The following is a 14,253-nucleotide window of genomic DNA, read 5'->3' on the forward strand; positions in this document are numbered from 1 at the left end:
AGATTGGAGAGAAACTCAGGTTTTTGATTATCATTAAAATATCGATACCATTTATATATTTATAAACTAGTTCACACAAATAACGACTGCGAATTCAATACCCCAACATCGATTTTTTTCAGAGATGGCAGGGAGATGGTTTTGTCAACATTAACGTAATAGTCAATAAAAGTTACAATTATTCAGCTGAAATCAATCACCATAAAAACAATTATATTGAAAATTATTATGTTCTTCCAAGTTCCATTTAAGAGCTATATGATTGAAACTTAACTTAATAACTAATTACTTTCTTGGATAATAGTATTAACCGTTGATGTTAAGATATTCACTCGTATGACTCACTTTAATATTGGTAGGATCATTTTGCATATGATAAATGGTTATTATGTATCGTCATTTTGATCGATAATTGTTTTCAGGATTTGTAATCTATTACACTTTTCGTATATTTATATTTTACATACTAGTATATGTCTAACGTCTTCTTCTTTGTATGATTTACTGCCTGTGAATGAGTATGTTATGAACCGCACAGTATTTGTTCGGTATGACAAAACAGTTACTACCATATGATAATGAGTCGTGAAATATTTAAAATTATCAACCCTGTTTAGAGTTATTCACCTCGGGTATAACACTAAACACCGTTGAAAATGTCATATATATATATATATATATATCATACGTCCTCAGAAAGCAGTGTTTGTTAATAATGAAAACAAAATATATATATACAATTTGAAAAAAAAGAAAATAATATTTTGTCGCTTAACAATAGATGATATTCAGATATATGTTTATTCTCTTTCTAACAGGGCGTTTGGCTGTTCAGTGTAATTCAGCTGAAACCTGTGTCTTATGGTGATTATCAGTATCCAGATTGGGCAATTGCTGCTGGCTGGATGTTAGGGTTGGCTTCGATCCTACCATTACCAGCTTATGCGCTATTTGGAATTCTTACAACTGACGGAACTTTAATACAAGTAAGTATCGGCATTTTAAAATTCTACTAAGTAGACAATTCATTAACAAATTAAGGATATGTAGGCTGTTGCAAATGGCTAACAAATACATATATATTCTTTCGCAACTTACAAACTGATTACTTAACCATACATTTGAATTACCAAGAACTCAATAATTGCTCAAGACAATACTTATCAGCCTTGATAGCAAAACACATCAGAGAGTAAAACTACCTATCGTCCTTCCCTACGCCTATATCGCTCTGCTCTGTCGCTCTGCTCTGTCGCTCTGCTCTGTCGCTCCGTAATTCTCGTATCAAGGCTTCAAAACGAGACGTCACAATGTTAGAGGAGAAGTTATCAGCGGCATCACAATGCGAGAGGAGACAATATCAAGCTTGGTTTCGTCAAGCGTCAAACTGTCTTAGAAAGTGGGAAAAGACCAGTAATAGAACGATAAACAGATAATCGGTTTTTCTTCGTATAGATATCGTAAAATATCAGCCACTCGACACAATGTGAAACTTTTTAGCTCGTTCGCTGCGCTCACTCGCCAAAAAGGTTCATACTGTAGCTCGCGTCTAATAATTTACGATATCGATGTATAGAAAACCCGATAATCTATACTTCTCAAAAGTGCTAACTGAAGAATGAATATTAAAGTTAAACATTGATCTGTTCTGCGTTCACCAGTCTTAATTATGTATTGAAAGCAAATAGTTCCGTCCATAGAACTTGTGAAGTTTATACTTAGTTAAAAAAAAACATCGTGTTATCAATGTATCGAAAAAATTCATTTAATTTCGTTTTCTAGACATAATATTTAAAAATAAAAAACATAAAAACATTGGTTCATATTTTGATATACAAAGCGACACCAATTTAATCAATAAGATATGTGTCGTATATAGGCTTTTCTGATTCATCCATCTCCTTTTACAGCGAATAAGTAAGTTAACGAAGCCTAGCCCACTATGGGGTCCAGCGGTAGAGAGATATCGAATCAAATATGAGGCAAGCAGGTCATCTTTAGGTACATCAGGAGAGATATATTTTCCACCTACGATCATGTGTGGCGACGACAACTGTAATCCTGATAGTGAACAATGTGCTCTGTCCAATACAAAACATATATCATAACAAAATCTAGGAGGATACTGTTTTACCAAAAACATGATTGTTTTTCTATTGTTTGATTTTGAGAGACGGGGCACTGCAGATGCCTGAATTATGTAGTCATCATATACGTTCATAGTCATTTTTTTCATAGTCATTTTTTTCATAATAATTTAATTACCTTCATATTTAGCACATTTTCTTATGCAATCGAAATCTTAACGAATATAAGATTGTATTTTTTCACCATTGTGATCCATTTCGACCCATGTATATTAGGTATATACACAATATGTAATAACAATTTACATGAAAAAGGCAAACACATGAATAACACTGATTTCATAGTTAGAACGACATGTCTCACAAGAAGTCTACTCACTGCTCACTCGACCGCTAGATAGACTATCGTCATTTTATGGAATATGTGAATAGTTATTTTCAATTTTAATGAAGACGTTTTTGACTCGCAAATAGTTTGGCCTTTCGCATCACTGAAGAGACATTTATTTTCTGACTACTGATCTGGTCCGGTAAAGTTATTTATGAATATCATTGTAATGAAAAAATACCAACTAAGAAGAGAAGTTTACCAAGACAGATATGATAAAGAAATCAGTTTTAAGGAATAGATTACACATCAATAGTTAATAAGTTAATAATTAGTACACGGTCATTTTTGTAGTGGATATGGTAGATTACTGGTATGACTTGTCGCACTAATTTGAAAGAAGGTATAATCCAAATATGTTAAAGTAACATGAATTTGTTTAAAGGAGGCATGTGAACATTTATGTACTGTAAATCAACTGATTCCGCTGATGGTTTGTTTCTCGTTTAGCCATTTCCAGCCAGCATTGCTGCGATTTATTTTACTTAATGTAGTTTAATAATGAAAGATTCAAGTTTTACGAATAATTTTTGCTTTATTTTTCTTCTTGCGAAAGTCGCGAAAATAAATCAGCCTTGTTTCCTTGGTTTTTTTGATAGTGCAAAATTACCGACCTGATTGTAGTTTCAAATGCAAATATCCTGATACTTTATAGTTGGTAAATAGAAGTTCTTATTGTTTGTTATATTGTATATGACATTTAAAATGTGAATCTTATTCACGTGTCCATTGTTCCAACGCATTTGTATTCATTTTAGGGACATATTATTGAACATAAATCACCAGAAGACCAAACAGATTGTCATCATGACCACAATGAAGTGTTACACGTGCATTTTATTTACGTGTGCATTGTTCATATCATTAATATTCATTTTATTTGGTAAAAATTACCAGTAGACCATCAGTTGTCATTTATGTTAAAACTTGATTTATAGAGTTAGTACTTCCAAATTTGTTTTGAAATCGTCTGTATATTCGTTTATGCTATGTTAGCAGATTGTCTGTGAAACCGGTGGTTGTCGTGTTGTGTTTGTTTCAAGACAACATAGCTTTTATGACAAAATATGTTTGACTGACGAAAGATGTAAATATATAATAAAGACTGTATATATGATATATTAACAACAGCCAAAAAATAAATCAGAATGTCTTTTAACGGGTTATAAATTTCAGCATTATAAGTTTTATAAAATATATACTCTGTTTTCATTTTTAATGAACCGTATAATTGATAATGACCTCATAGCCGCAATGCTTTAATTGAAGGGACCAATATTGTATATGCATGTGCCAATTTCCCACCAGAGCTCATGATTTTACATGTTAGACTATTGTAAAGTGCCTGTGACCAATGAAATAATAGGATTCTATGCTTCTTTTTTGGGGGGTAAAGTATGAATTAAATCATATTGTAAATAAGGGACTATTCTACTCACAGATCAACACAGAAATGTCTATACATTGGAAGCTTTGAAATGTCGAAATATATTTTATATAACATTAGCATTTTAGTAATAATGCATGCGCTTTCCTAAACACAAACTTCGGTCTACAAGTTGGTCAATGACTATTTCAAATATTCTGATACAATTAAAGCAGAAACTTCAGTTTATTTTTTAATATATGTAAAGAATATTATATTTTTAAAATTTCACTTGAATACATCAGTTGCAGTAAATAGCCTAATACAAAGCATTAGTATTTGATAAAAATGGGGGCGTTTTGAATGGGAAATTGAATGAAGTTTGAAATTTATGATTTGAACTGTGTATAAAAAAATTGCTTACGTAAACATTAATTGTTTACACTCAAACTCACAATTATAACACCTTATTGTATAATTCTCACCAATTCATTGTACCGTTGTGCAATATACATGTTAGGTCTTAAAAAGGATTTATTAAAATTTTCTGCAATTTAAATCCCTTACATCTCTTCCACATTTGCATAGAAATTAATATGCCAAAATATAAAATCACGTATAATAACATTTGCCTTGACCATGAAATGAATTCTATATTTAAGACTAATTAGGATTTGATTTGAGCATTTGGTACTTTACAATATTCTGCGTTTGTAAGTGGGGGCTAATATTTTTTTTTAAACTATCGTAGCTTATCATGAAGAAAAGGATTATCGTTCTTTCAGAAATACATTTTAGTCAATTGTCTGAATACAGATAATATTAGTCATATTTATTTCATTCTTTTTCTCTGTAATATTTACCAAAATATATTGTGTTCAATTGAATAACAGATGATTTTCGATTGAACATTTGTCAATCCCAAATACACCTGACAAACATATAGTCGGTCGTTTTCGAGTGAGATTCAGTGGCGGATCCAGAAATTTTCATAAGTTGGGGCCCACTGGCTGTCTAAGAGGGGGCCCGTTTCCGTCACGATTCAGTGATTCTCTATATAATCAACCAAATTTTTTCTCAAAAGGGGGGGCGGGCCCCCTTCCCCCCCCCCTAAAACCGCCTCTGAGATTAAGTGATTGTCGATTTTCAATATGACATTGCATGTTGTGAAAACGTACTTATAATCGTGTTTCTATATTATGTTCGGTGACTGACTTAGAACTGGAACATAAATTTAAGATCAGTTAAGCCCATGTGCTTTCATTTCTTTTTATCTAGTCATAAAGCATTTCATTTTATAAAGGTTTAAAAAGAATTTAGTTTAAATTATCACAGCTGACAATAAACCAAAAACCTCATTATATTGATGATTTATTGGTTTACTCTTAAACTTTTATATATATATTTATATAATTTTCGATTACTCTGTGACAGTGTCCCCTTTGTATTTTCATTGATTTCATAGTTGTCCTACATAATCCATTATAATTGTTGTATACATGTGTTGTTGCAAGTGACTCATGGAAGTAGAAATGGATATAAAAATATTTTATTTCTCAAAATTACCACAGTAATAGAAATGTTAAGCTTCATACTATGTATTTTCTACCAAAGGGCTAATACGGTCTTGTGGTTCTCAAGACACTCGAATTTGAAGGAAAATCCCTATAAAAATGTTTATGTATGACAATTACAGTTTTAGTCTTGCCTTCATACTTAACTCAGAATGTAAAAAGTCCTTTTCTTATTGGAGAAATAAAAAGGTAAACTAGAAAGACAACATGCAATTGGTTATTCCATGCAGTTAGTACAATGTTGTTGCAATATTGTGGAGAATAATGACGATGGCTAGGAATGGAACAGTAATAGTAGTTGAGATGTTTTCATTTGCATGAATTTAGCTTGCTCAACAGAATGTTGTTTTGTGTAGATGCATATGCTTTAACATTACTTCCTGTGGAAGACTATTGCTGGTAGATAATACATAAATTTTTATGTTTTTCGAGATTTTAAATGAAAGTATATGTACATTTAGCATTAAAAACTTTTATTAACACAAATGCTAGACTTTTTGGTTTCATTTCATCAAATCAATCATAAGATACCGTTCCTTAAAGTATTAAGATGTATTACAGTTTTTTTATAAGGGAAATAAAGAAAATATTTCTGGGTAAAATTTATTTTTTAATGTCTCAAATTTCCTCCTTGCTATTGTTTTGGTATTAATAAAATATTATTGTATAACGCTTTGTTTTGATGATATACACTAACGTATAAGATTTATACATTATCATGGAGGTTATTGATGTGTAAATGAATGCCCGTTATATCTTCTGCACACGACACAATTTTATGATGTTGTTCAACAGTGTTCAATCAAACACAAATTTGAACACTATTTTTCATTTGCAAAAATATTTTTTGACTACAGAACTTGGAAATCAGAGTAAACAAAAAAAGCATCTTACAACTTTGACAATTTTATTTGATCACTCATACACATTACTTATGTGTAACAAGAGGAATACAATATTTACATATATACAAACAATACAAAACAATGGTGTGGCATAACAGATACCGCTGCATAATTAACAAAAAAGGAGATCGGAATTTATATGGTAGCCAATGAAGAGTCATAAGTCATAAGTGTTGGAGTTAGATGTTCACACTTCTTTTTGCGGGTTACTAGCCTGGCAGCGATGTTCTGAATGCATATATTAAAGCATTACCATAATTAAGTCGCGACGTCACAGGAGAGCACACAAGAGTTTTCCAAGTGTTCTCCGTTATATATGATCGATTCCGTTTTATGTTACGAATATGATGGAAACAGTATTTGGTAATTGCAATGGTCTGTTGCTGCATGCTGAGGGTTTGGTCAAAAATTTCTTCTAGATTTCGAACACATGTAGATTTACTTACTATAGTTCCATACAAATTTAGTTGTAACTTACTAATACTTTTGACTTTGTGGTTTGAGCAATGACAATCAATTCGGTCTTGTCCTTGTTTAACTTTAACATATTTGTACACATCCAAGTTTTGATATCTTCCAAACAATCTTCTGGGCTCTGTGTTACGTCATCCCAATTTACTTGGTAAATTTGCGTATCATCCGCATAACAGTGGTATGCCATGCCATGCTTCTTAAGATTTCACTAACCGGGTACAAAAACATGAAGTAAAGTCTCGGTGCAAGCACGGATGACCTAATCCATTTCTGTACGAAGGGGAACAACTAACTTTTTCAAAATTTTCAAATTCATTAGATAATAATCCATTTTTGTTAAATGATATATATTTCATTACATTACATTGTGAAGATAACGTTGTAAAATCCATAGATAAGGTGCAGATCCTTATTAAATAATAACAAAATTATTGGGAACTATTAAATATATGTACAAAGTTTGAATACACTAAGTGTTTATAAATGATTTTCATCATTGATAAAGAAAACGTATCATCTGGTAATTGTTATAATTTTAGTGACTGATTTATATGAAAACTATTAATTATATTAGAATATATTTGAAAATATATATAACATCATGTCTAATTACAACAATTTTTATTAAAGAGAACTATAATTAAATCATATCTAATTTTAGATTTACATTATTAGTTCATGAAAATAAAGTTTGAGTTATTTTCCTTTAAACAGCAATGGTTAAACTAAGATATGTTTCATCAAAAATTAAATTCTTGGTATTCTTTGTTATGCTGATTCTAACAATTGTAATATAGATTTTGGATATTGGACCATCATAGGTTAATGTCCAATTTCAACATTTTTAGTTCTTTGACCACATTTATTTTGTGTTACAAACCTATGCTGTATCAAATATTCACAATTCAAATTCAGAGCTGTTTTAAGTTAAATGTTTTGTCCATATTTACTCAAATGTTCAGAGTTCAAACTCTGCAGGAAAATCTGGTTTGCTGTCTCTCTGACAGCCTCTTATTGTTTTTATATAAATGATGTAAGAGATTTGAATATAAGTAAATAGTTGTCGCCTTAATGTATTTGTTTTCTGCAAAAAGAAAGCGTACAAATCAATGTCTGATATTGCTATGTTATCTGGCATCAAGAACGTAAGAGATAACAGCTTTGAAAGTCATTAATGAATAAACACATTTAAATTAGTTTGAAAAAAAAACCAGACAGCCCATACTATTTTTTAGAAACTATAAAATCACAAAACTAATTAATCAAAAGTGGTAGCGTTCGGTTGATACGTTATTGATAGTGCTTTAGCAGTGGCATATACAGACAAACATTACTGCGGTATTCAATCAAATTAAAATATATTATGGTTTTGTAGTCCTCAATCGTGGTAGCCCTACAATTTCTGCCCATATTGCATCTTTCTGTCACCATGAAATCAATAGAATGTTCGTGATAACAATGGATGTCGGATAATTCCTGTTTTCGCTTTTTTATCCTCCGCTTCAATGTCACACTAGCGTGTGGTTTATTCTGTTTTGCCTTACGTCAAAGATTTTACAGAACTATGCATCAATGACAGAAAATGGCGTAAGATCCCGTAAAGTGTACAGCAAATCCTTCAAACACCTAGACCTAAGTTCCGATACAGCTTCGAGATTAACAGGATATCTGTCACAATTTCAACACATAAGAGAGGTCGAACAAAAGGCTTCATATCCTGCGATTAATATTTTTTCATATCTGTTGCATACTTCGATACAAACTGAATTTCTTGTCGTTATACAATTGCAGTGGGTTTTAAATGGTATCGCACACGCAAAGTAACGATTGATATTAGACAAACAAAATATGTGTTTTCTTTTGTAAAGGCAAACTAAAGTCTACAGTCAAGTTCCGATCATGATCTCCATAATGTAGTATGTATGTGTATTACATTTAATAGTACAGAAAGAGTGCACTTCAAGGAATTCAAGAAAAACAAAAACAGCCTAATGAAGATGATGTTGGTATTGCCGGTACTAGATTTACAGAATACGTACATGAAACAGCAAGTCAACAGGACGAATGAACAAACGATATCTAGAGCAAAACGTTAAGTCTTTAACAATAAGAAGGTGTATACACATAATGTCAAGATCTGACAGATCAGGCGTCTACAATCTTTTTTAAATTGCTGAACAGAAACAATTTTGACTCTGTCATCTACTCAATATAAAAGATTAAAATCTGCTATACAAATAAACACATCATAAACACCAGAATTAAATCTTTGTAATCCAGACATGCGCTTTGTCTACAAAAAACTACACAGTGACGCTCAAATAAAAAACATAAAACAAGCCAAATAAAGCATGAAGTTGATGAGCATTTACAATATTGAAAGAATTTTGGCAAATACAGCTGTGGTAATTTGCTTCTGGAGTAGGAAATCCTGAGTTCTTTTTAATAAGATCAGTTTTATGAACAGTTGATTTTTAACTATAATCATAATGATAATTCATGCCATGGCGAAATAGCTGACTACTGGGATGGTGATACACTGGGTAAAAAACCTCAACCACAGAGGAATCGACCCAGTGGTTGTAAATATACTCATCATAGATACAAGGACTGTTGTACACCAAACGAGACACAAGGACTCTTTTTCGCCAAACGCACATTTTGGCTACAAAAAAACTCATTAGTGACATTCATAACTCAAAGTTACAAGGGTCAAATAATGCATTAATTTGATGAGCAAATCGTTGATGGTTTTAATTACTTGTTATGGTATGAAATTATCATATGACTTTGATGACACAAATGTATACATATTTACCTACACACCTGTTCTAGAACCAATGCCCTTCACCTGAATTTGTCACTGTTTTGAATTTATTTTACTAGTTTGCGAAAAATATTCATACAATTACATACGATAGAGATTGTAGTCCCTTAGCAACACGAAAAACTGTGAAACATTTCTTTGTTGAAATAGTTATTAGGTTTTGTTCACCTGAATTTGTCACTGCTTTGAATTTATTTTACTAGTTTGCGAAAAATATTCATACAATTACATACGATAGAGATTGTAGTCCCTTAGCAACACGAAAAACTGTGAAACATTTCTTTGTTGAAATAGTTATTAGGTTTTGTTCACCTCAATTTGTCACTGTTTTGAATTTATTTTACTAGTTTGCGAAAAATATTCATACAATTACATACGATAGAGATTGTAGTCCCTTAGCAACACGAATAACTGTGAAACATTTATTTGTTGAAATAGTTATTAGGTTTTGTAATGATTAAGATTATACACAATGTTGACTGCTGTACCCAATTTTTAACCTTTTTACCTATTATGTCTGGGTTTTTTTCCACACATTATTGTCAATATAATGAAATTATATGCGACTGTCATGCAAGTGAGAGGTTCATCTAGCTGAGAAAAAAAACCCAGGTTAAGTCAGGAGAATGACAGTTCATTCGTGTTTCTGCTTTTTGGTTAATTATTTTTTTTATCTAAATCTAAATAGTTATTGATTTTAAACTAGGCTTATTGAAATCTCGAAACTCTAAAGACCATTTATAATAAAAAGAATCCAAAAAGCGTGATGCATCTATAACAAATAATGGTAAACTACATTGATTGAGTGTGTGTAATTCGCAATTTTCTTTAACCTCAACATGCTATATTCACGACATCCCTTTACTGAATTACCAGAATGCACAATTATATAAAGTGTTTACCTATCCCAAGTATGCACTGTGCATAAAATACGGAATGCAATAAGATATACTTCTGTTGTAGACTTTCAATTACAACTTACAAAGACTGTCGTTTTTAACAAACTTTTCACATGAAAAGTTAGCTTCCGTTTCTCCATTGTGAACTTCCTGTTTGTATATAGTAGCACTCAAAAGCATAAGAGCTTGTGTTACCTATCATCTTTGATACGGACGTGCTACTTACAAAAACATTTGTGCACCTAGTAAACGTAATGGTGAATGTCCTCTCTTCTCTTCGAATGTCTAATGGACGTCATCATAACTTTATAGACCATTAAGAAATTTGAAAGATGACAGTAACTGTAGCTATGTTTACTTTCTTTTTATTGTGGGTCATTTCTCTTTTTCATAGTTGAAGTCTAAAATCATTGTTCAACACTTTTCATCGGATCTGTCGATCGTCTTAAGAAAAGACAAAAGGAACATCGCCATCGTCTTTTTCGTTAATTTCATTTTATAATTTTAATGTAGAATTTCCCTTTGCAAAACAACAATTTCAAAAAGGTCATTTATTGCTTTTCGTTTTTGATGTACTTGTATTTAGATTTAATTCACTGGAGTAAATTAACGAATTTTGAATTAAAAGTATCTTTCCTGTGGCTTAAAGCATTATTAAATGTTTCTCTTTAATTCAAATTTAAGGAAACGTTATCCATGTTATCGACTTTGTCCATAAATGAAGGTAACATTAGTTAACCCATATTCAAATCTCCTAAACCTATTTCGGAGAGACAAATCAAGCTACGGAACATAAACCCAGGGCATCGAATTTATACAAGACTTGGGTCTTCAACAGTTTATTCATTAGTATCTTCAAATATGCATGGATTTTCGATTCTAGTTCACATTCAAAACAGTAAAATTAGAGGACTATGCTGGTATCTGCATGTATAGATCCAAGACCGCGAAAACATGTCTGAAAATGGAGTTAAGACACAGACATATCGTATCGGTCGATCATGGTGACCATAAAACATTTATATACATGTTTATAGTGTCGATTGCATTAATTTTTCTTCGTAGTTCTGTAGGGGCACTTTTTGTGTAAGAAGCTTTCTCCTGTTATTTAACGAATTCCGTAGACAGTTTTGCTATTTAACAATGACGCCGTTGATGACCATATACATACATACATACAACCTGTCGATAAACTCATTTACATAAACGTACAAAGATGATATCAAAGAGAAAGTTCACATGTTTTAAGTTAAAAGCATTAATCTCTTCACAGCTACATTCGTTTGTCTTGTATATTTGTCTTATTTTGATCACAAATAAGGTCTTTATATAGGTTTTATCAAATATTTATAATTAGATTTCTGAAAGATAATTTGCGTAAAGAAAATCTTCTGTGAGATGCATTTATTTAGAAGTGCAGTACAGAGCAGAAAAATCGTACAAATCTCATTAAAATTGAAATGATGATTTAGAACATTACCCAAGGTATAATAAAGTTCAGTAATAATTAAACAAGTTGCTTTCTTTAAAAAAAAGAAATGCAATCGTAAACCCAAATGCTTGTTTGGCATTATATATATATTAGATAATTGTTTAATAAAGATGTATTGTTTTATATTACTTTTGTTGTGCATAAGAATTAGAAACTGACATTGCCTGTTTACCTTATGTAATACCGGCTTCACACATCAACGTATAGATCCGACGTACGTCGGCCGTGCTAAAAAAAAATCATGCACGCTACCAATACGCTAGTAAATTTGATGCATTCAACCTGTCAATCATATCTGTATCGTGTGCACAACGACCTAAAACGTGTATTGGGTGTGCGTAAAGCGTACCTATGCGTTTCTCCTAGTCTTTCTACATTCCCGACTGCAGGTCTGTCTATATGTGAATGTTTGTCAATAAGTCTGTCACATTCGCCCGTCTGTTTACATGTTTACCAGTCCGTCTATGCTCACTGGTTCGTCTACATGTTCACTAGCTTTGAAATAGCTTTCGGTAAGTGCGATTATTTCAGTGATTTGTGTCTATTGTTTTTATGTAAGTGATTATTGTGCACCTTACCCATATTTTTAGGGACGCGAATTGCAACTGATATTTTACAGTTTTTTTCTTGCGATGTGTTGTCCTTATGGTTTGGTTCATTAGGGAGGATTGGGTTTATGGCCACCACATTGTTTATGTACCAATGTCCATTCTAAAGCCATGAACATGTAGTACAGTGGTTGTTGTTCATAATTCATGTCGGTCAAGTTTTTTTCGTAAATTATTTTGTTATCAATAAGGCTATTTAGTTTTGTTTGATTTTTGTTTTTAAATCTTAATGGTCGGGGCATTTAATAGCCGACTAAATAGAGGGTTTTTTTTCATTTTTGGAGGCCGCTCGGTGGCCTTTAAAGACTTACTACCACGTCATTGTAACTCTGGTTGATACTTGTATCATTAGTGCTGGACCATGGTCGATCCTATTCACTTTGAGGCAGGCGGGATATTTTTGTAGATCTTGTACAGCTCAAACTAATGGAAGTAGTTCCTGTACTTCTATATCTTGTCCCATGTTGCATGGTTGGAGAGGGTGTAATATCTTCTGTAGGTTTGATGAAGTTTTACCCGTATCGGACTTCTTCTCCTAAATGAAAGCTTTAAGGCGACGAGTATTTTTGTATGCAATGTGCCCTTAACGTGTCTCAAACTTATCTGTAGCGTTTTCAACGCTCGTGCAGAGTGTATATTATGTACGTGCAGTTTACAGTTATACGCTTGACAAACGCTTGAGCTGAATGAAATTTTGTATGTTCCATTAAAATTTTCCTGAAGGAAAAGCGTTCACCAAGCGTATACCTTTGCTTTTCGACGTACTTCAGACTTTTGGAACGCGAGTTTGTGATGTTTTTTTTTTTTTTTTTTTGTGAAGGGTTTAAATGCTTGCGTAGCGTTCCTCTGGTGAGCAACTAAGTTACGCATTCGATGATACGGACTTTGTTAATTTTCTTTTTTGACTGATTATTTTACATTGTCTTTTCGGGGCCTTTTATAGCCGACTATGCTGTACGTGCTTTGTCTGTTGTTGAAGGCCGTACGGAGACCCATAGTTTGTACTTCTGTGTTATTTTGGTTTCTTGTAGATAGTTGTCTCATTGATACCAAACCATATCTTCTTTTTATATTCGATATCTTATCGCCGACCTGGTTAAGTCTGCTAAAAATGCATGCATGATTCATTTTTAGGTTATCAGTCGTAATGAAAATGGCACATTTAATTCGTAGTTTCATTGCTTGAAGTATCATTTCTTTCATCTGCATGGTCAAATGTGTATTTTTTTTAAACAAATTTTAGATTTAGATTTCAGTCACGATTATTTCCCTCCTTTTCATATTGAATATCTATACTTATCAGTCGCATTTTAATGACGAAAAGGATTCAGAGGTTATTATGTGACCTCCTTGTTTTAAAAAAAAGGAAATAATGTTGCAATATTTAAACAAAGAAAATAACTTTAAATTTGCAATATTAATGAAATAGATACGGACATAACTTTTATAATTAATTTTAACGTTATATTCAATAAACGATTTTTTTTTTGAAAAATCCTCGTGTTTACACCTATTTGAGGCACGTATTTATGATTCCCATGTCCTTGGTCTATCCTAGACGTAAAATTTCAAAAAGTGCTAATACTTTTTTTTTAAGATTTTATTTTTAATTGTTCTCGTTCAAAATATTTTA

At 31.9% G+C, this 14,253-nt stretch overlaps 1 protein-coding gene across 1 annotated transcript in view; it reads left to right on the forward strand.

Moving 5' to 3' along the window:
* Window positions 1-6,085, forward strand: part of LOC139485312 (sodium- and chloride-dependent glycine transporter 1-like) — a 62,306-nt gene extending 56,221 nt beyond the window's left edge. Inside the window, exons 14-15 of the mRNA XM_071269725.1 lie at window positions 819-986; window positions 1,911-6,085. Coding sequence (XP_071125826.1) covers window positions 819-986; window positions 1,911-2,108 — 366 coding nt within the window. The 3' untranslated portion in view covers window positions 2,109-6,085. The remainder of the gene's footprint in view (window positions 1-818; window positions 987-1,910) is intronic.
* Window positions 6,086-14,253: the final 8,168 nt, after the last annotated feature.

This window comes from Mytilus edulis, chromosome 8 (assembly GCF_963676685.1).
Source record: "Mytilus edulis chromosome 8, xbMytEdul2.2, whole genome shotgun sequence".
Classification (NCBI taxonomy): Eukaryota; Metazoa; Mollusca; class Bivalvia; order Mytilida; family Mytilidae; genus Mytilus; species Mytilus edulis.